At 30.7% G+C, this 24,764-nt stretch overlaps 4 protein-coding genes across 8 annotated transcripts; 2 read left to right on the top strand and 2 right to left on the bottom strand.

Moving 5' to 3' along the window:
- Positions 1-5,037: 5,037 nt before the first annotated feature.
- Positions 5,038-10,078, bottom strand: LOC105126405 (UDP-galactose transporter 2). Of its 4 annotated transcripts, none has more exons than XM_011027269.1 (6): positions 9,760-10,078; positions 8,551-8,773; positions 7,464-7,648; positions 7,174-7,374; positions 6,634-6,795; positions 5,038-5,611 (listed from the first exon to the last, which is right to left on the bottom strand). In XM_011027269.1, the coding sequence occupies exons 2-6, from the start codon at positions 8,675-8,677 to the stop codon at positions 5,282-5,284; spliced, it is 1,005 nt and encodes a 334-aa protein (XP_011025571.1). In that variant the 5' UTR covers positions 8,678-8,773; positions 9,760-10,078; the 3' UTR covers positions 5,038-5,281. The 4 variants fall into 4 exon arrangements, with proteins under 4 accessions (XP_011025571.1, XP_011025572.1, XP_011025573.1 ...); XM_011027270.1 differs by having other exon boundaries at positions 8,551-8,723; XM_011027271.1 differs by having other exon boundaries at positions 9,845-10,078.
- Positions 10,079-13,652: 3,574 nt separating this feature from the next.
- Positions 13,653-16,112, top strand: LOC105126472 (TSL-kinase interacting protein 1). Its single transcript, XM_011027342.1, is given in 9 exon segments — positions 13,653-13,750; positions 13,972-14,068; positions 14,182-14,402; positions 14,476-14,626; positions 14,629-14,724; positions 15,075-15,491; positions 15,807-15,929; positions 16,009-16,033; positions 16,036-16,112. Coding segments are annotated over 8 exon segments (1,164 nt in total). The 5' UTR covers positions 13,653-13,750; positions 13,972-14,002; the 3' UTR covers positions 16,101-16,112.
- A 74-nt stretch (positions 16,113-16,186) lies between these two features.
- LOC105126403 (probable serine/threonine-protein kinase At1g54610) lies at positions 16,187-21,196 on the top strand. The gene is made up of 8 exons (XM_011027266.1): positions 16,187-16,235; positions 16,416-17,326; positions 17,506-17,790; positions 18,062-18,379; positions 18,587-18,808; positions 18,956-19,050; positions 19,139-19,244; positions 20,816-21,196. The coding sequence occupies exons 2-8, from the start codon at positions 16,946-16,948 to the stop codon at positions 21,170-21,172; spliced, it is 1,764 nt and encodes a 587-aa protein (XP_011025568.1). The 5' UTR covers positions 16,187-16,235; positions 16,416-16,945; the 3' UTR covers positions 21,173-21,196.
- Positions 21,170-23,518, bottom strand: LOC105126404 (uncharacterized). 2 transcript variants are annotated; one of them, XM_011027268.1, is made up of 2 exons: positions 23,115-23,516; positions 21,170-21,242 (listed from the first exon to the last, which is right to left on the bottom strand). In XM_011027268.1, exons 1-2 carry the CDS (start codon positions 23,371-23,373, stop codon positions 21,208-21,210), a joined length of 294 nt encoding a protein of 97 aa, XP_011025570.1. In that variant the 5' UTR covers positions 23,374-23,516; the 3' UTR covers positions 21,170-21,207. The 2 variants fall into 2 exon arrangements, with proteins under 2 accessions (XP_011025570.1, XP_011025569.1); XM_011027267.1 differs by lacking the exon at positions 21,170-21,242 and adding an exon at positions 22,778-22,869 and having other exon boundaries at positions 23,115-23,518.
- Positions 23,519-24,764: the final 1,246 nt, after the last annotated feature.

The raw sequence follows: 24,764 nt of genomic DNA, 5'->3' as shown, positions 1-24,764 counted from the left end.
TTTTAAAAAAAGGCCATATATGTGGCTTGTTTGGGTTCGAAAAGTTTTAATTTGATCCCTTGATAGAAAATTTTATGCATTTCCATCCTTAAAGAGATATTCCTTTATAATGTATGTAGTCATTTCTTTCTTCAATTGATTAGCTGATAAGGGCATCTTTGAGCCAACTTAGATATTAATTGATACTAATTTTCTTCTTAGATGATCTTAAAAACACATATTTCACATTGATTTAGTTATTCAAAGATATTTAATAAAAAAAATTTGGATATCAACACTAAAATTTAACTTGAAAAGTCAAAGAAAGAAGCTTGTATGAAAACCTTTAAAAGTTATAAAAACTAGATCATATCAAGCAACAAAGGACTATCACCATAATAGAAACATAAAATAATCATTGAAAATAGATTTCTTCAACACAAAAATAAACATGCGATTTGAAGCCATTTTTTAGTAGAATTGAATTCAATTATATACATAAATTGATATAAATTTATTTAGCAATTGAATTATTATGGTTTAAATGAGATTTTACATTAGAAGACTCCATTAAATTTAATTTGCTTTTCTAACTTTGCCCATATTTCCATTTAATTCTAACCCTAAATAAATATAGTTTTCTTAAAAAAAAAATAATTAAATAAAAGTCACATGGTTTAAGCCGTAGGTAATCAAAACCATTCTAGCTCTTCAAAATCATTTTATTATTAAAGAATCATCTCAATCTAAAAATTTAAATTATTAAATAAGATATCAAAATATGATCTATATTATTCTCTAACATATCCTTTCAAGTCAAAAATTTTTAAACTTGAAACTTGCATAACCTTACATTACCTTGTATTTTTTTTATCAAATAAATAGGAATAAAAAGATTTGAATTTATAACCACTTAGTTATCAAAACTGATATCATAAAAATAACAAATCTTTTTATACTAAATTTTTATTTTTGAGTCATATACTGAATGATTAACAAATATGATTTTTAATAGGATGTGTTGATGTTGAAAGAGGACACAATAAATGAGATGGTAAGAGAGAAGGGTAGTTTAGAATATAAATATCAATGATAAATTTTCAAGAAAATCACACTTATGTTGAGGTGGGATTTGTAAACAAGATTTTTTTATTTTTTTTCTTTTTCTTTTAATAAGAAAAAGTTTATGGTTTCTATTCTTTTAGTCATGGTCGTTTTTAACTGCTAAAATTAGATGATTTAAAAAATTTATTTTATTTTCAATAAAAAGCACTTTTTTAATTAGTGGTATTTTATAGTGTAATTATAATTATTTTTTAAAATATTTTTGTTTGAAAATAATTTTTTTATTTTTTAAAATTTAATTTTAAAATCAATATATCAAAATAATTTTAAAATTTTAAAAATAAATTTATTAAACATTTGTTTGAATTGTGTAAGTTTGACTACTAATATCATCCATGTGACGTGTGTCCGTATCTAATGATATTTATTTATATATTTAATATAACGTAAATAAATATAGTTTTTTCAAGAAAAAATATATGATTAAATGAAATTCACATGGTTTAAGCCTAGGCAATCAAAACCATTCTAACTTATCAAAATCATTTTATTATCAAAGAATCATCTCAACCTAAAAATTTAAATTATTAAATAAGATCTCAAGATATGATCTATATTATTCTCTAACACATCCTCTCAAGTAAAAGTTTTTTAAACTTGAAACTTGCACAACCTTACATTATCTTGTGTTTTTTTATCAAATAAATAGAAATAAAAAGATTTGAACTTATAACTATTTGATCATCAAAACTAATATTATAAAAATAACAAATCCTTTTATTCTAAATTTTTATTTTTGAGTCATATACTGAATATACTGAATGGTTAACAAATTTGAATTTTAATAAGATGTGTTGATGTTAAGAAAGAACACCATAAATGAGATAGTAAGAGAGTAAAATGGTTTAGAATATAAATATCAATGATCAATTTTTAAGAAAATCACACTCGTGTTGAGGTGGGATTTGTAAATAAGATTTCCTTATCTTTTTCTTTTTCTTTTAATAAGAAAAATTTTATGGTTTCTATTTTTTTAGCCATGGTCCTTTTTAAACACTAAAATTAGATGATTTAAAAAATTCATTTTATTTTTAATAAAAAGCAGTTTTTTAATTAGAGGTATTTTAGAGTATAGTTATGATTATTTTTTAAAATACTTTTTTATTTTTTAAAATTAATATATTAAAATAATTTTAAAATTTTAAAAATAAATTTATTAAACATTTGTTTTAGACCACACTTTCAAACAAGGAGGCTAGAATAAGCAAAAAGCATAGCATATGTTAAAAAAGTAATTCCTAAAATAAAAAATGAGAATAAGTTCTTTCAGTTATTTGAATCTTCCTTCTAAAAATGAATCTAGTTAATGACATGTCTATTTATTTATTTATTTATTTACTTACTTACCTTAAAGAAAACAAATCCTTGAATTGTGAGAGTTTGACTACTCGCATTTTCCATGTGACATGTGTTTATGTTCAATGATATTTATTTATATATTTAATATAAAATTTAAATATTTATATTTTATTTTTCAAGTTTGGAATATCTATTCAAGTATTCACTGTTTAAGTATTATTTATTATTTAATATAAAATAATATATATATATATATATAGAGAGAGAGAATTAAGTTTGGATAAGATATCAAGTTAAATTTAATGATATAGTAACTTATTTATTATTTATTAAATAAGATAAATATTTTAAAAAATATATAATTATTTGAGCTATTTCTCGTGAAACAACATTTTGTAATGGCCCCCATGTATACAATAATTCATATTTTATGATTACCAAATATATTATTTATACGATTTGTTTTAAAAGCAACCGCAGCCGAATAAATAAATGACCACTTAAACATTAAATTGATAATCCACTTTATATCATGTATCAGACCAATTTTTTTCTTAACATAAAAAAAATATAATTATGCAACATTAATGTTTTCAAAAATAAAAAATAAAACTAGGTCATTGACTCTCAATTGTGTTTAATAAAATAGATTAAAACAATAGTAAAATTATAAAAACAAAAAACCTCTTATACTTTGGTTTGTTTCTCATTTTCAACCTAAGACTTCAGAAATTATTGTTTGCCTCTTAAATTTCAGTAATTTCATTACACTTTAGTCTATAAGTATTTTTTACCATAAGGAAAGAGAGAGGAAAAGGCAAAAAAAAAGGTCTTTAAAGTTAAAATTAGAATGAAGTTGTAGATGTCTCATAAAAGCATACTAGATGCCTAATTATTTTTTTGATTGTATGACTTCATCATTTTTTTTAACTGCGCTAAAAAAATTCATTTCTTAAAGTCTTTTTTATTTATATTAAAAAAAATAATATAGGGTTTTATTAGAAATAATGTAGTAGATTTAAGAAGAGGCAGGCAAGAACAAGATCAATGCTTATCTATGATCACGATTGCAACACCAAATGGCACCACTGAAAAGGGTAGTTTCAATAGCTTCCCACCCAACCCAAATTCACTACGGTCAAATTTGAAATTTAATATAGAATTCAGTCTCCAAAAGCAAGAAGAACATACACTGATGAATTAAAAAAAAAAAAAAAGAGAAGCAATACATCTCCATAAAAATCTTCAATCAAGATGGGTAGTAAGTAAAAACATGGAGCGTTGAAGAAGCAAGGAGTAGTTGCCATCAGCACTTGTTCATTACACTTACTTTTTTTTCATGAATAGGAACTCAAAGTGTTTGGTTGCCAAGAAAAAAGGTGCCATTATTTATTGATGGGGTTGCGTTTTGACTCATGCTAACACGTACATAATATAATAAAGAGTGGGGGGACAGCACACGTGCACAAACAACTCCTACACCTTCAATTATTGGGGGGGAGGGTCCGTCTCTTGATATTTCTTTTCATTTTAAGTGATACATTGAAAAATCCCTTCCTCTTCACTGCGTGTTTGTACGCACACCGTCACGCATAGCCTGAGGCGCTTCTTGTCTTCGAAGAGAGAAAAAATACTTTAATGGAGGAAAGGTGATCCCCTGGTTTCTTAAATAAACAGTGGCATGAGGATAAGAGAGGGTGGGAGCACCGAGGGAAGGCGTTCATTGGTTAATGAGAGGTTAAATGATTAATTAAGCTAGTGAGAGATGTTGGGCTGGAGAGGCGTGCGAGTGGGTCTCCCTCTCTTTTTGGTCTTTCCCTGCGTTGAATGGAAAGCAACAAGAAAACGATAGAGAACGGAAAATCAATGCCACACGGGAGAGAAGATGGCTTTCAAAGAGACTGACCCTACCAGAATTATTATGGTATGAATGAGAGGGGAGAGAGAGAGAGAGGGAGACAGGTACCTCCGGTGTGTAAGGGAGTGGACAGAAGGCCCATGCCAACAGCCCCTAACAATACTGAATAAAGCCCATGCCAGCAGCCCTGCCAGAGGTTCTTTTACTTTCTTCTCTTTTTCCCGGCAGACCAGCAAGAAGAGTTATGGCAGTGCAGGCATTATTATCCTGCAGTAGAAGAAATAAGAGCCTCTTTTAATTCTTGACCTAGAGCTACAGGTTTGCTGCACAAAGGTTCATTCTTGTGCCAACAAAAGAGCATGAAGAAGCTAGCATAGAAAGGTTCGCCAATTCCTTCACCCTTTTGTCGTCTTGTCTTGTAACCTGGAGGAAGGCTTGAAGATGAAAAACCAAGATGCTTCGTAACGTAAAATGAGATGTATTTTTTCTTGATGCCATTTTTATAGAAGGGATTGCCTGAATGCCAACTATTCCCAGTGTGTATCAATATCAGGTTCACAGAAAGTCTTGTTTTCTGTGTTTCAAGCGTGAATGGGCATGCCTCCTTTTGGGACACCATGACGAGAGAGGAAAAACAAGCTCATTTCAACAATTCCTTGCATTCTTCAGGCTATTCTCAGGGTTCTGGGAGCATGTGGTATACGGGGGCCTTCATAAGCAGTAAATCTACAGCACAGATGCATATAAGAGAGGCCAGAAGGAGAGTGCGAGCTTGATTTTCACAAGGAAATAAATTACTATAGAAGATGATTGTGGACGTAACTTTGGGGAATTAGTATCCCACTCAACAGCATCCTTTACGTGAATTAATTCAAGAACAAGAAAACAATCTGTGATGAAAAAATTTAGTAAAGTACTATGACCTCCCAAGTGTAAAGAGTTCCTGAAATCAGCTGATCTAAAATGCCGAGTGCATATTTGTCTTTTTCCTCTCTTTCTTTTCCAACCTTCAACTGAACTCTAAACCTTGGCATCCACCTCGGTGGATTCTGGTAACCCATCATGTTTTTGTGATTTGTTGCCATTCATTGAAAGACTACGGCGCTCCTTCCCTCCGGGCTTAGATGAGGCGTTGCCATACCAGATCATTCCTGCTACTGCAATGATCATGCCTACAACTACATGAAGATTGAGACCTTCTTTCCCGAAGAAAATAAATCCTAAAATCAGGACAAGAATTGTCTTCATATGTCCAAGCACTTGGAATGACACGGCTGTAAACCTGCCAATGCAGATGAATTGGCTGAGGTTTGTCCCTACTGCAATGCTGCACGACACGACTATGAACAACTGCAGACAACAAGGTGCGTGTCAGATCATTTAAAGTAACCACAACTAGCACACAGCTTCTCGGCAGCTTTAAAAATCAGGCATGCTACTGAGCTTTTGAACAGCATTGAAAGAAAACCATAACTATAATAGCTATATAGCGAGAATTGAGCAAGGTGCTTCAGTATCCATAGAAGTATCTACACAAGCATTTAATATCCATGGCACAGATAGTCACCCCAAATCTGCAACTTAAGCATACAGAAGCACATGAATAGATGTTGCTAGACCATATTAGATACATTTTACCACATTAAAACTGTAAAAATGAAAATTCAGAAACTGACTTAAGTGCTGTATGTTTTCTATAAATAAATAGGAATTTCATAACTAGAATTATCAACCTGTACAGTCCAGGTATGAGATTTTTGTGATTGTTCAAGTGTGGAGACAGAGAACTTCTCCATGCAGTTTCTAATATCTGACCAATTATTGGGAAGGATTATAAGACATTATTAATTTTCTTTTGGGTCCTTAAAGGCACTTCACCAGATTGAGTACACCCTACAAGCATTATTATTATTGTATCATTCTTGTTATTTATTTTGTTAAAACACCAAGATTCCCCCTTAGGCTCAATTATTCAACCGAGCCCAATGTTTATTTTTAGTCAGTTTAAATCATCCTCAGCTTAATCAGTCAAAACGCATGTCCACTCATGTAATCAAGTACTCATCTGGTGTATAAGCTAGATGCTTACACTTTCCTTTTGGGGCAACAACGTATAAGCATATTTGCAGCCACTGTTTAATGGCATACAAAAGGATGTTAAGACTGTAGCCCGCTAAACTCTCTTTGTTGCCTAAGCATTAAACAAGTTGCTATTTTCTTGCTCTTGTAGTGATCAAGCATTGGCTTGAACCCTCTGTACGTCCTCTGATGATCTAATGGGAGAATTATGCTAGCTCAAAGCAGTCAACTTCAGTGCAAAGCAACTATCCCTCAAATAACAATCCAAAACCAGATAACAGAAGACAACTTACAGTGGATGTTAAAGTGTAGGCGTAAGCATCAACTCTATTGTTTGTCAACCAATAGTCCAAAAAGGGCCCTACTACAAGCAGAGATGCAGCTTGTGCTGGAGCAGTGTGCCCCAATAAGTTGAAAGATCCTAGAGAATACCTCCGTTGAAGATAATGTACATACTGTACAATGTGAAAACCCATTGCGTTATAAATAAAGTATCCAAACAAATATTAGAAACGGACAGAAAACTAAGATTTGAAAGAATCAAAACCACAATTAACATGCCCCAACTGCACCCATATGGGCATAAAATGGTGCAGGTCAAAACAATTTTCTAATTAAACCATTGACTAATTTTTCTAATGAATGCAATTAAGCATATCTGCATAAATATGAAAAGAAAAGGTGCATATGGGAGGGGGGGAACTAAATATGCAAAGAACCTGTACTTGTCCCATCCTAGAACTTGTAGAAATTTGAATTTAGCACCCAGAAACGATCCCAGCTTTTAATGCCAATCATATGTAATAACAACATGTCCAAATAGAGTTACTTACATACTGCTGCAAGGCAGTGCTCCAAACTGCTATTACGGCAGCTACAAATCCTTTGGCATTAACACTCACATCTGTAACAGTACATACTGCCACACCAAGAAGAACTACCAGTATACTAAGCTTTGTGTCCCTTGAATACCGCACGTTGTCCAAGACAACTTCCAGAAAACAAGATACTGGGATCATACTCAGCTTTGCAATCTGACAATAAGTTTTAAAAGGAAAGTTGTAACTTCTAAAATTGACATAATAAAGAGCAAACAGACATGTAGAAATGCTCCTAAACTGACCTGATAAAATCCAACCGAGTTCCACATCAAACTCACATTCATTCCAACAATAGAACAGTTTGCAAACAAAACAAACTTCAGAAGATCAGGCAGTGGGAGATGGGAAGGCTGGATATACCCCAACCACCTAAGGACAACAGTTAACAATGTTGTTGTGGCAAAATGCAGACCCGTTAATGTTGTAGCTGCAAGAAAGCATTAGATTTTAAAAATTAGGCACAGCAAAAAAAAAAAATCAGAATGCCCAGGACTCCTTTATCAGCTAATAGGAGGCATTATCCTCACTCCTTGGTGAAATTGATAATCGAGTTCTTCATATTACATACAAAATGGATTGCAGTTAATTTTCCAGTTTTACAACTTGAACCACATGAATAAACAATACAAGATCAATTTAATTCTTATGATATTACTTGACAAACATGTATGCATTAGGTGATTGCATAGTATCACACTGTTAATTAACTTAGTTATAATTATTGTTTTTTTAATTTTTATAAACTTAATTATTGTTTTTAGACGTCCCAAGCTGTATTATGCACTCTCCTTGAAACTAGTGTCATGTATGGGCAATTCCATGTGCATATGTATCAGTAGAAGGAATTGTAGCAAGAATGTACAATGCAAGCAAAATGATAGCTTGATTGGACCCCATTTTCATGCTTCAAGAAGTCGGTGATTATGAACATTGTGTGGAAAAAAGTGCGATTAAATATTTATCCCAGATTTGGTCCACAAAATTGTATTACATTTTACAATATAACTAAGTGGGTAGGTAATAACGCACAGGCATCCAACATAAAAAAGTCATGCAAATATGTAATAGTAGGCCAATGGAAATGAGATAGTGATGCCTGGCTTCATATCCCTGCCCAGTTTATACATGCACGTATTCATTTTACATTTCTTAGTACTACACAAGAATATAACATCCAAAACACATTCTAATGAAAAGAATGGACAAGATCAAAACCAGCAAGCCTTGTCGTAAGCACTTGGCTTAAACTAAAAAATACATAATCAGTTTGGTGATTAAAAAATGAGACACTGATAAGATTTTTTGAGTAGATTGTCATTGGGAGCATACCAAAACTATAACCGTAGGTAGCCATCAAGGCTTTATTGACGAGGATGATTCCAACAGATGTGACAACATTGAACAGCCATGAAGCTGCATCACCAGCTGCCTTCCTGTCAGCCTTTGTTGAAGACATTTTCTTCTACGACTTCTAATTATCGGCAGAAACTTCACTGGTCACTCTTCATGAGAGCAAATACAATACTTGAAGGTTAAAAGTTAAGTGTAATATCTGTACTCAAGAAAAATACATGAATAAGATAAATTGGTTTTGCCATGAATTACATAACAGCATAAGAAAATTACAAGAATACTATAGCATGACAAATTGACATGTCAATTTAACAATGAAGAAAGCTGGTAGTTTGAACCAAAAACACAAACTATAGATGATAAAAATGTAAGACGGATGCAAGAGCACCACAACTACCCAAAACAATGACACGAATCAAATTGGTCATTCAATTAAGGCTAAAGCATAAAGAGCCTCCATGAACTATCAACATTTTCATTGATACCCGCTATAGTATTCTTCTCTGATTTTAATTCATGAACTACGACGTATTTGGATTGGGACCCCTCTGTAGTTCTCAATCAAACTTAGGTGATCTCTTTACATATTAGCCTTAAATCAATTCAAAGGAACCACTAAGGTGTGCATAAACAAGACCTCTACCACCACTACGACGTGATGCTCATTCTAACAGCTAATCTATCACAGTGATCGTTGAAGCTTACAGTATACATCCTGTGAAACGTAACGTAATGTCGCATTAAATTTCATCATGATCTACCTTAAAACAATCATACCAAGTTAGATTTGATGTGAACTAAAGTGCTCTAAGCTTTGGGATTGAACAGTGATCTTTTTATTATTCTTCAAATTTACTCTTGAATCAAGCAGAGTATTGAAAAGAACCCAACAACGTTTTTAGCTTTATAAAAAAAAATTTAAAAAAAAGGATCAAAGTAATCATATCCCGGATTTTTTTTTTTTAAAAAAGGATCAAAGTAATCATATCCCGGAAACTTAAACAATCCCAGTTTCAATTTCAGTAAATAAAATCCAAATGGAAGCAAAAAAAATCCATACAATTGAATCAGATCCATCCAAATTCAATCACAGACAGGAAAAAAAAACTAAGAATTACTAAAACTGGAAAGAAATTCGATCTTGCCAATAATTACAAGGACTAAAATGAAGTAACTGGGCTGTACCTGGAAAAGAAAGAGACTTTTTCCGGGAAGCAACTGTGAGTTTTCCCGGGAAACAAACGGAAAAACGAAAGTAAATGGGCTGTACCTGGAAAAGAAAGAGACTTCTCCAGGAAGCAATTGTGAGTTTTCCCGGGAAGCAAACGGAAAAACGAAGAATTCAGCAGGAGATTTCAGGGAGGCAGATAGAGAGAGAGAGGATGGCAGTAACAAAAATGGGCTTCGGGGCTTTGAGGGAAAACATTAATATTTAAATAAAGAAAGAAAGAAAAAGAAATTGCAGAGAGAGGATGTTCAGAAAGGGAAGTAAAATTATTGGTTTAATGTTTAAAAAAATAATTAATTGATTTCTTTTATTTTCACAGAAACACAAAACACTCACAAACCCAAAAAAAAAAAGGAACTAATTTTGTTTTCTTGATTTAATTTTGATTTCTCCTATTGAGATCGAAGTAGAAAGGTAAGAAAAGTTCAAAATAGAAACATTGTTTATAATCTCATTTCGTAAATCAATGCGCCGCCATTTATTCTATTATGATTTGATTGAATATCCAGTTATTTTTTATAGCATAATGAGCAACGAGACACGGAGATAGATTTTGTATTCGAAAAATTACTCAGAGAATTTTATAGTTTATTTAATTTTATATTTTGTTTTTATTTTTAAAAACATTATAAAAAAATATTCTAAATTTTATTAATACATAACACTTTATACTATAATAAAATCAACAAAAAACATTAAGTTATTTATAGATTTACTATTATATTCAGTTTAATAATTAAAAGTTATTATTGCTTTAAAATAAAAATATTATCACTCAAATAAAAAAATATATTAAAATAATTTTTTTATTTTTTAAAATTTATTTTTTTACATTATCACCTCAAAATAATACAAATATATAAAAAAATTATTTTAAAGCAAAATAGTTTTTATGTTGATGTATTTCTTATATTTTCAATCAATTATCTATTATAATTCAATTCAATTATAACTTTTAATTTAAATCAAATGGATAAATATTTGAATTTATATATTTGATAGAAATAAGATTCAATTCATTTTGTTTTTTATATTATTTTCACCACCTTTATCTTATTCATTAAAAAGGTCTATAAAAAAATTAGATGGGTAGACAAATTAACATTAATTTGTTTTATTTAGTGTAGTAAATAAGAGGGGTTGACATCTAATTTACTTTTGTATAATTTTTAGAGATTGGTGTTCATTAACTAAATATTTATGGCTTTGAATATTATTATTTTTATTTTTTTAATTAAAATTAATTTATAGTGCAAAATAAGTTGATGTAGGTTTTAAGCCTAAAATACTTTTATTTAAAAAGGTGTTTTAGAAAAATAAAATAAAATATATTTTAAAATCAGAATTTTTAAGTTAAAAAAGTTTTTTTGATATAACTGGTTTGATAACAAGTTTTGAAATAAAAAATCATTAAAATTTTGTAACAAATTCGAATTTGATTATTTTTATTTAATTATTTATTGTTTTAGTAGTTGAAGATCAATTTTATCATTAAATTTTATTATTATACGCCAGATAACAATTTTGAAATAACTCAATTTTTTTTAACAGATATCCAAAGCAAACGCAAAGTTTGAGCACAATAAAAATAAAGGAATGTACAGTAAAAAAAATATAATTTGAATTGTAGGATGTGCAACGTAATTTGTTTATTTCTTCAAGAATAAAAACTTAATGTAAGCTATAATTATTATGATTTTAAATTTTATTATTTTTATTTTCTTTTCTAATTAATAGTATAAGTAAATATAAATTTATATAAGTTTTAATATTTTAAAAAATAAAATAAATTATATTTTAAAATCTTATTTAAAACTATAGTTTTTAAATGGAGAATTTTTTTTGATAAAACAAATATGATACTAAGATTATCAAATAAATGATAGAAATGTTGTAACAGATTTGATTTTGATTATTCTTATTTAATTTTTTGTTGATATATTAGTTATAGAATAATTTTGTCATCAAATCTTATTATTATACGTCTGATAATAATTTTGAAATAATTCAATATTTTTATTTAATTTTGCCACCAAAGCATTTATATTGTATATTGTGATGCAGCTAGCTCACAACAACTGTCATGTTTGATCATCAGGTAATGATGCCAGGGGATATTTAAAATAGTAAAAATTAATTTTAAAGTATTTTTATTTAAAAATATATTAAAAATATTTATTTTATTTTTTATATAAACGGTAAAATAAAATCTACAATTAAATGGCTGGTGGGGCAAAAAAAAAGCATCAAGCATGGCAATCGATCATGTGAAACATTCTCAGCCTTCACCCATACTATCAGAAATTTGAAAGAATGAGGTTAAGGTTTGAATGGAGATCAAAGAAGAAGAATAAATGAATGAGAAAACTCTTGGATTTTAATTTATTTTTAAATTATTTAAAATAATTCTTTTTTCCATAGAAAAATAACAAATTAATATCTCTTGAAAGAAAAAAAGCATATTTGAAAATGTAGTGTAAATTATATTTAAAAAAATTTATTTTTATTGCAATTTAATATGTTTTGGATGGTTTTGATGTATTAATATTAAAAATAATTTTTAAAAAATAAAAAAATATTATTAATATATATTTTAATATAAAAAAATATCTAAAAAAATATATGTAAGTATACTGCGAAACAAACTGGAAGACAAAGTAACAAAATGCCATTAAAATAACTCTAACGGTGGCGTTGTCGTTTTCATTGTAAACCTAATAAAATTAGGTAGGGGGTAGGGTGGCTCTAATCTCGTGGCTAATACCGCCATCCTTTCCTTTTCCATGGTGCAACTATCACTGACCCATTTACACAGAGCTCTGTTTTCTAAAGAGGTAGAAGACAAGTCAAAGCTCGCCATCTCTGTTCAGCATCCAAGTTGACGCCTCCATGATTTTTGGCAATGCATAGTTGTGTTTTACGAATCTATTTTGAAGCGTTAATTTTTCAAATATTTTTTATTAATAAATATATTAAAATAATTTAAAAACACTAAAAATATATTAATTTTAAAAAATAAAAATATTTAAATTTTCTTTAAAATATTTTTAAAATATAAAAACAAATCATGTATACCTGATTTTGGTTTATGTTAAGGTGATGAAAACCATATATATATTGCTTGGCTAGGGTTTTAATGCCGTCAATTTTTTTTTAAAATTTTTTAAATTAATTATTTAGTTTTTTTAATTGGGTTTAATGTTCAAATATTAAAAGTAAAATTTTAAAATAAAAAATATTATTTTGATATATTTCTAAGTAAAATATACTTTAAAACTAATTTTTACTATAATTTCAAATAAATTCTTTAAAAAGATTCATTATCTTCAAGTAATCACAATCAAATATTATTCAAAAAAAATAGATGAATGGGGATAACAAATCAAAGACAAATAAGTACATAGACCTAACTATAAGCACAAATAAAAAAAAATATATTAATAAAAATTAAAGATAAGAGTGGAAAAAAAAGAAGATATTTTTATACAATATATTTTTACTAATCATTAAATCCATTTCTTCTTCTCTAAAATGAGTTATTTTAAAATATTATTTATCTTTATCTTGGTTGTTATGGTTTTTTTTTTTTTAAATAATCCAAACTTATTAAAAACAAAAACAGCACCATTATAAATTATAAAAGGCCAATAAGATAGACCCAAGCCCAAATATGAGGCCCACATAAATGTAATAGATAAGCTCAATCCTATTTTAAAATAATTTTCAAAATAAATATATTAAAATAATTTAAAATATTAAAAAAATTAATTTTGAAATTTTTTTTACATCACATTATTAAATAATATTTTCATCCAATCATAGCCGGCTCTAACATGCTATATAAAAAAAAAACTCATTCCCGCCAACATTTCTCTCTCTATTCAGTTTTCAAATCTCTCTCTCTCCCTCTCCCTCTCAGCAAGCAATCAGCTTTAAAATTCAATCCAGGTACGCTATTTTTCTCAATCTCATAACTCCAAATTTCTATAAAATATCTTTCATGAATTCTGAAACTGATTAGCACTACAAACAAACCCTAGCTAATCATTAATTGATTTGCACTAAACTAAACCAAGCTGATTATGAGATCCGCTAAAAGCCTTTTCTTTAGTTAATTATTTGGTTATGGTATTGTTTTAGTGTAAAATTGATTGTTAATTATTAATTAGGAAAAGGAGGGTCAGCGGAGAAAGCAAGCAAATGCCCGCGAAGATAAAGCTGCAGCTCTTTCCAGTTGATGAAGGAACTCGTGTGGGATTGGAAAAGGTCAAAGAATATCAACCAGCGGGATGTTGCAAATATGTTCTGACCTCATTCTATTTTGTTTTGTGCATTTTTAGATGCCGACCTTTTTTTAATTTATTTATTAATCTCTGCAGGATGGCTATCATCCCTACCTGGAACTCACTCTAAGCGCTCGGAAAAAGTTGTCGTCCGTGCTAAAGCATTTAAATGACAAGTGGGGTGGTTCGGGAATTGCTTGCGGGGAGCCAGTCCTCTACCATTGTAACACATCTGAAGCTTCAACTACTAAGAAGTGGACGTTGAGTGACATTAATATCAGTGCAGCTATTGGGAACGCATCTATTTTCCGTCTAAGGTCTTGGGTCTGATCACCTTTTCGTTGCATCTATTAGTTTGGTTTAGTTTTCTGATTTGTTCTGTGTCTTAAGGTATGGTTGTTTCTCGGATTCTGGAACTGAATCTGTTGGAGTACCTTCAATGTCGACTACCTATGATGCCTGCTTGCAACCTCAAATCATGCAGCAAGTTTGCAGCATTGATGCAGTGAGTGCCCGTAGTGAAATGAAGTGGATGGAGGAAACCAGTGAGGAGTTCCAACCAAACACAGCACTTCAACTGGAGCTACAAATGCGGTTTTGGCTGATAATGTATCTTCCAATGAATTAATTGGACCTGTGGTACTGTATATTTTTTGGGCATTTTCTCAATTGACTGCTGTTATTGTGTTCTTGTGTAATTTGCTTGATTTGAGTGTTTAGCAATATTTTCCTGTGGCGATTGTGACTTACGAGTGCTTCCAGCTTTCAGCCTTTAGAGTGTGTGTGTGTGTAACTGATAAGCCATCAAAATGATCATCGGATCCTAGTGTTTTAAGATTTGTGGAAGTTATTTGAGAAAGTTTCAAGATCGATTGCCAGAATTATTTGATTAAGGTCAACTTTGCATGTTTGATCTATATGGAGATTTGATTAGAATATGCTTTTCAATGTTATATCTTTCTGAAATTTGCATATTCATGTCTGTCTAGGTTAACGAAGCAAAGAGGGATGCTGGCAGCATTGGGCAGCCTTCAACTCTGTGGGATGATGGTCTAAATAACATAAGGATTGGGGGCCTGCTATCTGAAGCATCATTGCAGGGAATTTTGAATACCTTCGATCCAAAATCAAATGGGAGTAACCCAGGCTTGAAGCTTTCTCAGTTAATCTCTGATTCACTAGATGCCTTTATTGCTGCGCAAGTAAATCATTCCCAAGGACCGAGACGTCCTCCCCAATGTTCTTGCTCATCTAATTTGGATGCTGAAGACACATGCCATGAGCTTGCCATTAAGAAATTCTCTGCCTCTGGCAAAGATTGTCAAGCCTTGAGTGGAAGCGCATATTCTCAGACCTGCAGTCAAGATGCTGGTTCAAAGTCATCTAAACATTCAACTATGACTGCGGTTTGTTAAGTTCTCCCATACTGTAATTGACTTATGGAAGTATGTCTTAGGATACTGGTTGTGTAGTGTACTTTAGCTGCATCGTTATACCCTTGCTCACCTATTAAATTGATTGATATAAACGTTTGATGGTTCCAGGAAATTTGAAGCGCATCAGAGCTCTGCTAATAGATATTTGATAATTTGGTATGATACATCTCTTGGTTTGGGACAGTAGTTGAAGTCATTTTAGGGGTATTGATCTCATAAAAAGTTGTAGTCGAGGACCAAAATTTTCACGATTTCAGATAAACTTCAGTAAGCCATTAAATTTTGTGTCCTTGGTACCAATCTAGCCTTCAACAAGGTCATGGCTGTGAAGAATCCGAAACAGAGTTGTCACTTGGTTCTCGAGTTTGTAATAATGAAAACAGCCTAGGGCTTTCAGGAATCAAATGGGTACTTGAATTCGTAATTGAAATGTATTCTCTATCCTGCATATAACCTTACAAACAGCTAATTTACTTTTTTGATGCAGACTGATTCTTTGGGACCCTTCGACCTTGCCTGTCATCTTCTAGAAAGATTATCAATGGTGACAGCTTAAGCATTGGCAGGATTATTTCCTGACGTCTGATTACAGTGTCATAATTGTGAAAGCTGGAGCAAGCTAAAGCTTGGTCGTTGGATGAACAACTGTGGGATATCAATTTGAAAATATTTGAAATATGTTTTATTAGCCATGAAATCTGAAGGTCTTTAAAGGTACTTAAACTTTTGGGTGTTCCATTTTTTTGTTTAAAAGAGCAAATTGCACAACACGTTATAAATCCACTCCTGCATTTTGTCTCTTTTCCAATGTTCTTGTAATGTATTTTTCAAGTTTAGCTTCTGTTGATAAATATATATATATAGAGAGAGAGAGCACTTCTGTTTTCTCCACAGTACAATCTCTTCAAACACCATGGAAAGTAACTGCATCTAGAATCCAGAATCTTGGATATGGAGCTAGACTTCTAGTGGAAAATGCTTGTCTATTGCAAACAAGGGTAAATTATTATTTATAGTGAAGTTCGAAACTCTGAATTGTCCCTGCATGCAAGAGGCTGTGATCGGACCGACACCCTTGAATCTCACCAACCCGCCAAAATCAGAAAGAGCTAAAGCTTTTCGTTGGTAACACAGAACGAGTCATTGACGACGGAGGACAAAAGTGAACCCTTGTCTCTATAGTCTTCCTTAACTCCTGAGGCGGAGAAAGCAGGGTCACACAAAGACAACATGCATTTCCATTTAGCAAAAATCCAAACAAAATGCAGGCCAAAGGACGGCCAATTCGCATTTCTTGATTGTTCAAAAGTAAATCTCTATGCTGCTCACAATCATTTCATATGCAAATCCTTTCATTACCATTACTATGTCATCTAGCAATCAACGTGCTTTTGATTCCCATCAAAGAATTAGGATTCTGAGAAATGGGGTGTGTTCAGACCAAGAGTTCAACCTACTCGCCTCCTCAGACACTAGAGAAGTTGAAACAAGAAAATGGGTATGTTAAGAGAGAGAATGGAGGGAGACCTACTAGTCAGAGGGAACCCGGAAAGTTGTTCAGGCAAGAATTGGACAAGAAGAGAGAGGTTGCCTTGAATGGTGCTGTCAATGGAGGAGATAAGTTGGTTGTGGGAGAAGGGTTAAAGAACGATGTTGGAAATGTGTCACAAAGATTTTCTTCGAAGAAGGCAGGGGGAGATGAACTTGTGGATGGGTGGCCAAAATGGCTTGTTGACAACATTGCTAGAGAGGTTTTGGGTGGTTTGGTTCCAAAGAGTGCTGATTCATATGATAAGCTAGCTAAGGTTAGCGTTTGATATTTGTTACCTTTTCCTCTACTTCAGACCCACAAACACACACCAAAACTGTATTCGAAGAACTCTTTTTCGAATTTGTATGGCGATAGAGACTAGGGTGATTGGTGGGAAATTAATGGAGCAGATACTATGAATCATCTTATTGCAATTATGTTTTTCATTTGCAGGTAGGCCAGGGAACTTATAGCAATGTCTATAAAGCTCGAGATAGGGACACTGGAAAGATAGTTGCTCTAAAGAAGGTTCGGTTTGACACATCAGAGCCTGAAAGTGTCAAGTTTATGGCAAGAGAAATAATGATGCTACAGAAGCTAGATCATCCAAATGTAATCAAGCTTGAAGGAGTAGCCACATCAAGGATGCAATATAGTCTTTATCTTGTCTTTGATTTCATGCAGTCTGACCTAAACAGGATCATCTCTCGTCCAGGCGAAAGGCTCACTGAACCACAGGTTTGAACTTTCCCTCCTGCGTCTTCGAAAAACGACTGTCTCTGGCTGTTTGATGGGGCCATAATAATGAACTGACCATTCATTAATTGCTTGCGGCTCAAAGAGATGTTTAATCTATTACCTCCTGGAAAATATGTAGAACCGGAATGGAAAAAGTTTCAAATATTACATTAAAATGGGAAAAATGAAAGTTATATAAACTACTGGTCAATTAATGCTATGAGCATATATACGAGATTCTAAACATGGCGATTTGCTGTCTTTGATATAGGTCAAATGCTACATGCAGCAGCTGCTTTCAGGTCTCCAGCACTGCCATGAGAGGGGTATTCTGCACAGAGACATTAAAGCTTCCAACTTGTTGATAGACAAAAATGGGATGCTGAAAATCGCAGATTTCGGGCTTGCAAATTTCTTCATACATAAACCAAAAAGACCCCTTACCAACAGAGTGGTAACACTCTGGTATAGAGCCCCAGAGCTGTTATTAGGTTCCACTGATTATGGAGTGGGTGTTGATCTTTGGAGTGCTGGTTGCTTGTTGGCTGAGATGTTCATTGGAAGGCCAATCATGCGTGGAAGGACAGAGGTAAATTGACAAGACATTATGAGACCATCAGGAAAGTGCATTGAAATCAATTCCTATTCATAATTTATAGATCCCATGATCATCAAGAAGCGCACATGATCAAATGCTAGAGGAACATATTGTTTTCATTTCCATTTTCTTGAATGCAGATTTTCCTCCTTGTCTGTTTTGTGAGGCTATATATATATGTCATATGCATGTGTTCAGGTTGAGCAACTTCATATGATTTTCAAGCTTTGTGGTTCACCACCAGAGGATTATTGGAAGATAATGAGGCTACCAACAAGCTTCAGACCAACTCAACACTACAAAGCTAGTTTCCAAGAAGCCTTCAAGGATTTTCCTGAGTCTTCACTTGTCCTCTTGACCACACTTCTCGCTCTGAACCCAGCATATCGTGGCACTGCTGCTTCTGCTCTCCAAAGCCACGTACGTGAGCGATAATGGCAATGCCTCCCTTAATTCGTGATTGTTATATACTATGTTATATCTGTTCTTCTTTTTTTCTTTCCTGCTGCTTTTGCAAATTTCTGGAGCTTATTTCAATGAGTAAAATTATTAGTTCTTTCCCAGCAGTTCTTCTCTTCGAGTCCATTGGCATGCGAACTTTCAGGTCTACCGGTAATTTACAAAGAGGAGGATGAGCCAAATCAAATCGATGATCGGAAAAAGTCAGTATCAATGCTGCTTATCTTATCGATTTATTTCTGCACCCAACAAATTGATGAATGTGTACTTGCTTGTACTTCCATCTTATAGGCGCAGGAATCCAAAGAAGCGCTCATCTCGAGCAAGACAAAGTGGTCAAGGGAGAAAGAGCTCTTTTTCTCAACCTGCCAAACTAGAAACAGAATCTTCTAAAGAGGTAACATTCTTGATTATATATATATACATAAAAAAAAAAAAAACAACCAATCACCTTAATTTTTTTTCCCATCTTTTTTTTGGATCAAATTTTTTTTTTCTTTCATAATTATAGTTTAATTTTATAAAATTAACTTTGAGTAAACTATCAAATAGTATTTGGAATTATAAACCGTGAGATAATAAAATAAAAATAATGAAAATACAGCATAGCATAGAAAAAAGACAGTATTTATTTGGATTGTAATAAATTCATAATATATTTTTTAAAATTTTTTTCACTTGATTTGTTTTATTTTCAATTTAATTCTTAACTTGACGCGGGATTGACTTTGATGTTTTATTTTGATTAATATTGTGTTTGTTTTTCAAAAAGTAATTTTCAAGAAACTACTTTCCAAACTTTCTTGTATTTGTTTGTCATTAAGAAAGTTGGTCAATGGAAAATAATTTCCAGTTAAAGAAAAATTTGATTTATTTTTCAGAAAAATATTTTCTTGAAAAATTTAAACAGAAAATACTTTCTGAAAGTTGTGAAAAATTTATAAATATTATATTATTTGCTGATTATATCAAATTTGATCATCAAACTTTTCATTGCTATATATATTTTGTTTTGAATATTTATTTTTTAATTTTATCTTTTAAAATTTAATTTTTATATTAATTTTGATCTTTATTTTTATAATTATTATTTGCTTTTTTCTTATCATTTTTTTATTAAAATTTTTTATCTATCAAATTTGATCCTTATTTTTTTATTATTGCTTATTTTATTTGAAATAATTTATGAAATATTAATTATTATTATTATTTTTTCATCTTTTATTTTTTTAATTTTTTTGATTTCTATTATTTTGATTATTATTTATTTTATTTGAGATAATTTATAAAATTATATATTTTTTTAATTTCATTCTCATTTAACCTTTTAATTTGTAAGATTTATTTTTCATTATTTTAATAATTTTGATAAAAATAAAACATTAATAAGTTATTTTTCAGCTTATTTTTCATAAGCTGACTAAACACTGAAAAATATTTTTCAATTATTTTACATTACACTATCAAATATCATAAAATGATATATTTTTTCAGAATTCACTTTCTAAAAAAAAACTACTTTCCAACAAATAAACGGGGTCTAATTTTATATGAAGCTCTCACGTTGTTAAAAATGTTTTTTAATATATACTTAATTTGACAAAATAAAATTTTATTTTATTAGTTCAAACCAATTAAAATTTTAAAAACTAGATTTCTAAACTAAATAAATATTTAGTCTTTTTTTTCTTTTAATATATATATCATAACTTCCCAACTTAATTTTGAATTAAAGTAAACAAACTTATTGTTATTTATTACCATATATAATTCGTTATTTATTTTAATTAACACATAAAAAAAATATTAACAAACGCATGCACCGTTTTTAGTGCTAAGAAAAAAAAAAAAAAAAAGCTTTATTTTTTGGTGCGTTGACTCGTAGTGCAAGAAATCAAACTAGTAATTCAATGAAGAAGAAGATGTGATGATCTCGGAAATAATCTATGGTATTCTGCTTTGTTTTAGGTGGCGAAAATCTCAGAGCCAAGTACGAATAATGGCCTTGAGACAGGAAACAGTGCAAGCAGCAGCACATCCTTGGGTCTAAAATCAACGCCGAGGCAAGAACAAGGCCTCCCGCGGCCATCCTTTTCGCCGGTTGTTGATCAGAATCAGAATAGATCGATAAGAACGGAGGCTCATCCTAATGCTACCAAGAACATCCAGAATTTCACCCTTTTACAGGCTTCTATAACAGACATCATTAACCTTAATGGGGGCAATGCAATGCCAGGTGGTTACCGCCGGTCTGTTTCCACGCTGGACTTCCGTGCTCTTGATCCAGAAAAAATATCAAAACTCTTTGGACTTGATAAAGATTAGGCCGAGCAAAATCTCACCAGTTACTATCTGTGATACTACTGCATCTTCATCTCCCTCCTTGAAGCTGTTGCTGCGAGGAAATATTGTACAATGCGTTCATATTTCTCAACTGTTCTTGTTTTATTTGCAGTCATCAATAAATGAGAGCAGCCTTTCTTCTTCGTTTTTTTCCGGCTAATTTCACAATCTTTCCGGCCTGAAATCCCGAGCAATTATCTTTTGATTTCTTACGATATTAAATTTGATTTTTCAAAAAGAAAAAACACGACCAAATCTTACAAGATATATTTTTTCTAATTATCCCTGAAAACAATTGCTATTATCCAATCCAACCAGGTCTACCTAGAGTGTTTGCTTTCATGATTAGGTTTGAGCATATATATATATATACATGTATATTGAATTGGATTTCAACTTTTTCGTCTCTTATTTTTTTTTTAATTTTAATTTTAATATTCTGTAAATCATAGAGATGCTCTAAACAGATCCGTTAACTAACCGTGCGTCTGGCTGGCCCAGATTCTTTTTAAATGATGATAATAATAATCAACAGGCTGGGCCCGTACATTGTCCGGCCCACACGTCTAACAAAGGAGAAAAAGAAAAACACGGGGAAAATCAAATAAATTGGCTTCTATAATTTTATTTTGTTTAAATAATTTTATTATGGTGATTTTATTTTTTCATGTAATTTGGATACATGTAACATAATTTTTTTATTAAATTTTTTTTAAAAAAAAAGACTCATATTGAACCGCTAGGTAATGATATAACCAAAAAATAAAGTATAAAGGAGACAAATATATAGTTAACCAAATTTTAATATTCCACTACACAAAATGTAGAGAAATTTTATGGTAATTAGAGAGGAAATAATGATACCTTATTAATTATTTTCTAGATTTATTTTAAAAAATAGATATACTTAAGAAAAAAGAAATTTTACGTGAAGATATTTTTATTAGTTTTTATGGTTTATAAGTTTTTTTTGTGTATTTTTATTTTTTCAAAGTAAATTTAAAAAGTAATTAATAAGATATCACTAATTAACTATGAATACCATAAATATTTTCTAAATTATGCACCTAATTAGGTCTATGTATGCAGAGACTCTATTTTAATATGGGTGAGTTTTTTTCTCCCAGATATATACCAGCTAGTATTAACTCGAATTCAAAAGGTTATAAAATCAGTAAATCTTCTTAATCATCCAACCTATCCCTTGAGGAATTTCAAGGGTTCTTATTATTTTGTTTGATTTGAAAAACAAATTAAAGACTTCATCATTTAATTAATATATTTATTTCATATCATCCAACCGAAGTACTCTTATTTCATTTTGTTAATTTCAAAAGTTAATGGTTTGATTTATTTATTTATTACAAAATTAATAGTTAGATTAAGACAACATATCTAGCTCAAACCAATTAATTAACGGTAATTTTATGAAGAATCCTTTATAAAAACCACTTTTCTAATATATATATATATATATATATATATGTATATGTTGGACTAATAAAGGGTTACCTCACTAGTCATTACAGTTGCTGAGGTTAGAACTTGGGTTAAACAGAGCAACTCAAGCGAAGAACATGAACACAGTTCCAGCGAAGACGTGAAAGGGTTTCATGGGTGGATTCGCATGAATTGAATATGGAAGGAGAAGCATGTTTCTCCTCCTCCTTGGTTACAGTCTGAGAAATTAGAGAGTAGAGAGCAGGGTTATTGCATATAAAACCCAGTAACATCGCACTCTTGTTTTGCAAAGTACTGCGAAGACTTTAGACATACTTATTAATTTACACTCTTGCATATAAAATATATATAAACAGTAGCAAGGCGGCAGAATATATAGATATAGTTCAGTCATCAAAATAATCATCTACAAGCTTGCTCTTGATCCACTTGAAGCTGTTTCTCAACGATGATTTGATCTTACCTTCCATGGTGTACATGTTATACTGTGCCACTCTCTTCCTCCGCTTGAGCTCTGGATTGCCTGAACTTTCTAGCTCAATACCATCCACCTTGCCTGCCGGGCCATTAAAGCTGTAAGATCTAGACCGTTCCTCGAAGCCTAGTCGGATTTCTGAGTAGGCATTTGAGTAACCGGAAAATGATTTGCTCTTCTCCATCAGATCAACGAGCACAAGAAGCATCCATGGCCTCACTTGTATTATATAAGAGAAGCTAATCATTAAACTAAACTAAACTAAACCTAACCTAGTGGTAGTGGAGTTTGCATGGGCAATGACGTGTGCTTGAAGCTGATGATTGTGGAGTTTGATTAAAAGAAGATGGAGATCGTTTTGAACATTAGTAAATGGTGTTTGATTAGATGGGAAGATATGATATTGTGGGATTTGGTGGGAGACAATAGTCTGTGGAGAGGAGGGCCATGTTTAGCATAAAACTTTGACAGAAGAACGGTCCCTCCACGTATTGCCGTGTTCTACCTGTTTTGCTCTCAAAAACGGAATTGCTGCTGCTGCTTCATCATTTTTTGAAGTGTTGTCATTGGTTAATTTTATTAATGATTGTTTTTTTAAAAAAAATTATTTAAAAATATATGAAAATAATTTTTAATATTAATACATCAAAATAATTTAAAAATACTAAAAAAATAATTTGAAACAAAAAAAATACACTTTAAAATACTTTTGAAACACAAAAATAAACAATTTTTTTTTATTTTTTAATTTCTTTCAAATAGAAGCAGGCATCTTTCATACAATAAGATCACCTCTTTGGTTTTGTATGCATTATAAAATTAGAAACTTTATGGAAATTTTACTATTTTTCCTTTTCTTTTACATTTCCTTATCAAAGAAAATAAAACAGAAAATGTATTCATTTGTTGAGGACAAAAATGCATTTTTCCACTTAAAAAATATATCAGGATCACAACAATTTTTTCTTAATTAAAAACTAAAGCTATAATTTATAATAAATACCTTGTATTCATAATAACCTAATTATAGAATATTAATTTCATTTCATTCAAAATAAACATTAACATAAAAAAATACATTATTAACTCAAAAAAGCATATTAGATTTATAACAGAAACTAAATGTATGAAACTAATTAAACATGAAATATAAAAAAATAATTTTAATATTTATAATGTTCAAAAGTATTTATATATAAAAAATTGTATTGTTTATGTATTGTTTTGAACTTTTGTAAAGAAAAATCATAAAGAAACATTTAAAATATATTTTTCTAACTCAGTATAAATTTAAAAAATTTAAAAAATTAGTTTTTTAGTTTTCTGGATGCAGAATTATTCCATTTAAATAGCAAGTTTAAAATTTTCTTTTTATGACTTAAGTTTTTTATTGAAAAAAGAAAATTAGAATATTATTATAACATACTCTAAAAGTTGGGGGAAGTACTCTACCTTTTTCATGCTTTTTAGACTTTCCCCAATATTAATATACATTATTAATATATTATATTATGATAATTATTATATTATGATTATTACATTATATTATATGATAATATATATTAAAAAGTAAATGAATAATGAGCTCTCTCTCTCTTTTTAATTTTTTTTGTTTTTTAATATTAAATTTTTTTATGT

The sequence above is a fragment of the Populus euphratica genome, unplaced genomic scaffold (assembly GCF_000495115.2).
Source record: "Populus euphratica unplaced genomic scaffold, PopEup_1.0 scaffold78.1, whole genome shotgun sequence".
NCBI lineage: Eukaryota > Viridiplantae > Streptophyta > Magnoliopsida > Malpighiales > Salicaceae > Populus > Populus euphratica.
Note: the sequence above shows the minus strand (reverse complement) of the source record. Positions and strands in the feature narration are given on the sequence as shown.

What these genes read in the sequence shown, in the direction of transcription:
- LOC105126403 (XM_011027266.1), top strand. Translation starts at nt 16,946, where the DNA reads ATGGGGTGTGTTCAGACCAAGAGTTCAACCTACTCGCCTCCTCAGACA. An exon ending in AAAGGCTCACTGAACCACAG is followed by an intron (nt 17,791 to 18,061) that starts GTTTGAACTTTC and finishes TCTTTGATATAG; the next exon opens with GTCAAATGCTACATGCAGCA. An exon ending in TCATGCGTGGAAGGACAGAG is followed by an intron (nt 18,380 to 18,586) that starts GTAAATTGACAA and finishes GCATGTGTTCAG; the next exon opens with GTTGAGCAACTTCATATGAT.
- LOC105126405 (XM_011027269.1), bottom strand. Translation starts at nt 8,677, where the DNA reads ATGTCTTCAACAAAGGCTGACAGGAAGGCAGCTGGTGATGCAGCTTCA. An exon ending in TACCTACGGTTATAGTTTTG is followed by an intron (nt 7,649 to 8,550) that starts GTATGCTCCCAA and finishes GCTTTCTTGCAG; the next exon opens with CTACAACATTAACGGGTCTG. An exon ending in CCTACACTTTAACATCCACT is followed by an intron (nt 5,612 to 6,633) that starts GTAAGTTGTCTT and finishes TGTTGTCTGCAG; the next exon opens with TTGTTCATAGTCGTGTCGTG.
- LOC105126404 (XM_011027267.1), bottom strand. Translation starts at nt 23,373, where the DNA reads ATGATTAGCTTCTCTTATATAATACAAGTGAGGCCATGGATGCTTCTT. An exon ending in TAACATGTACACCATGGAAG is followed by an intron (nt 22,870 to 23,114) that starts GTAAGATCAAAT and finishes CTAATTTCTCAG; the next exon opens with ACTGTAACCAAGGAGGAGGA.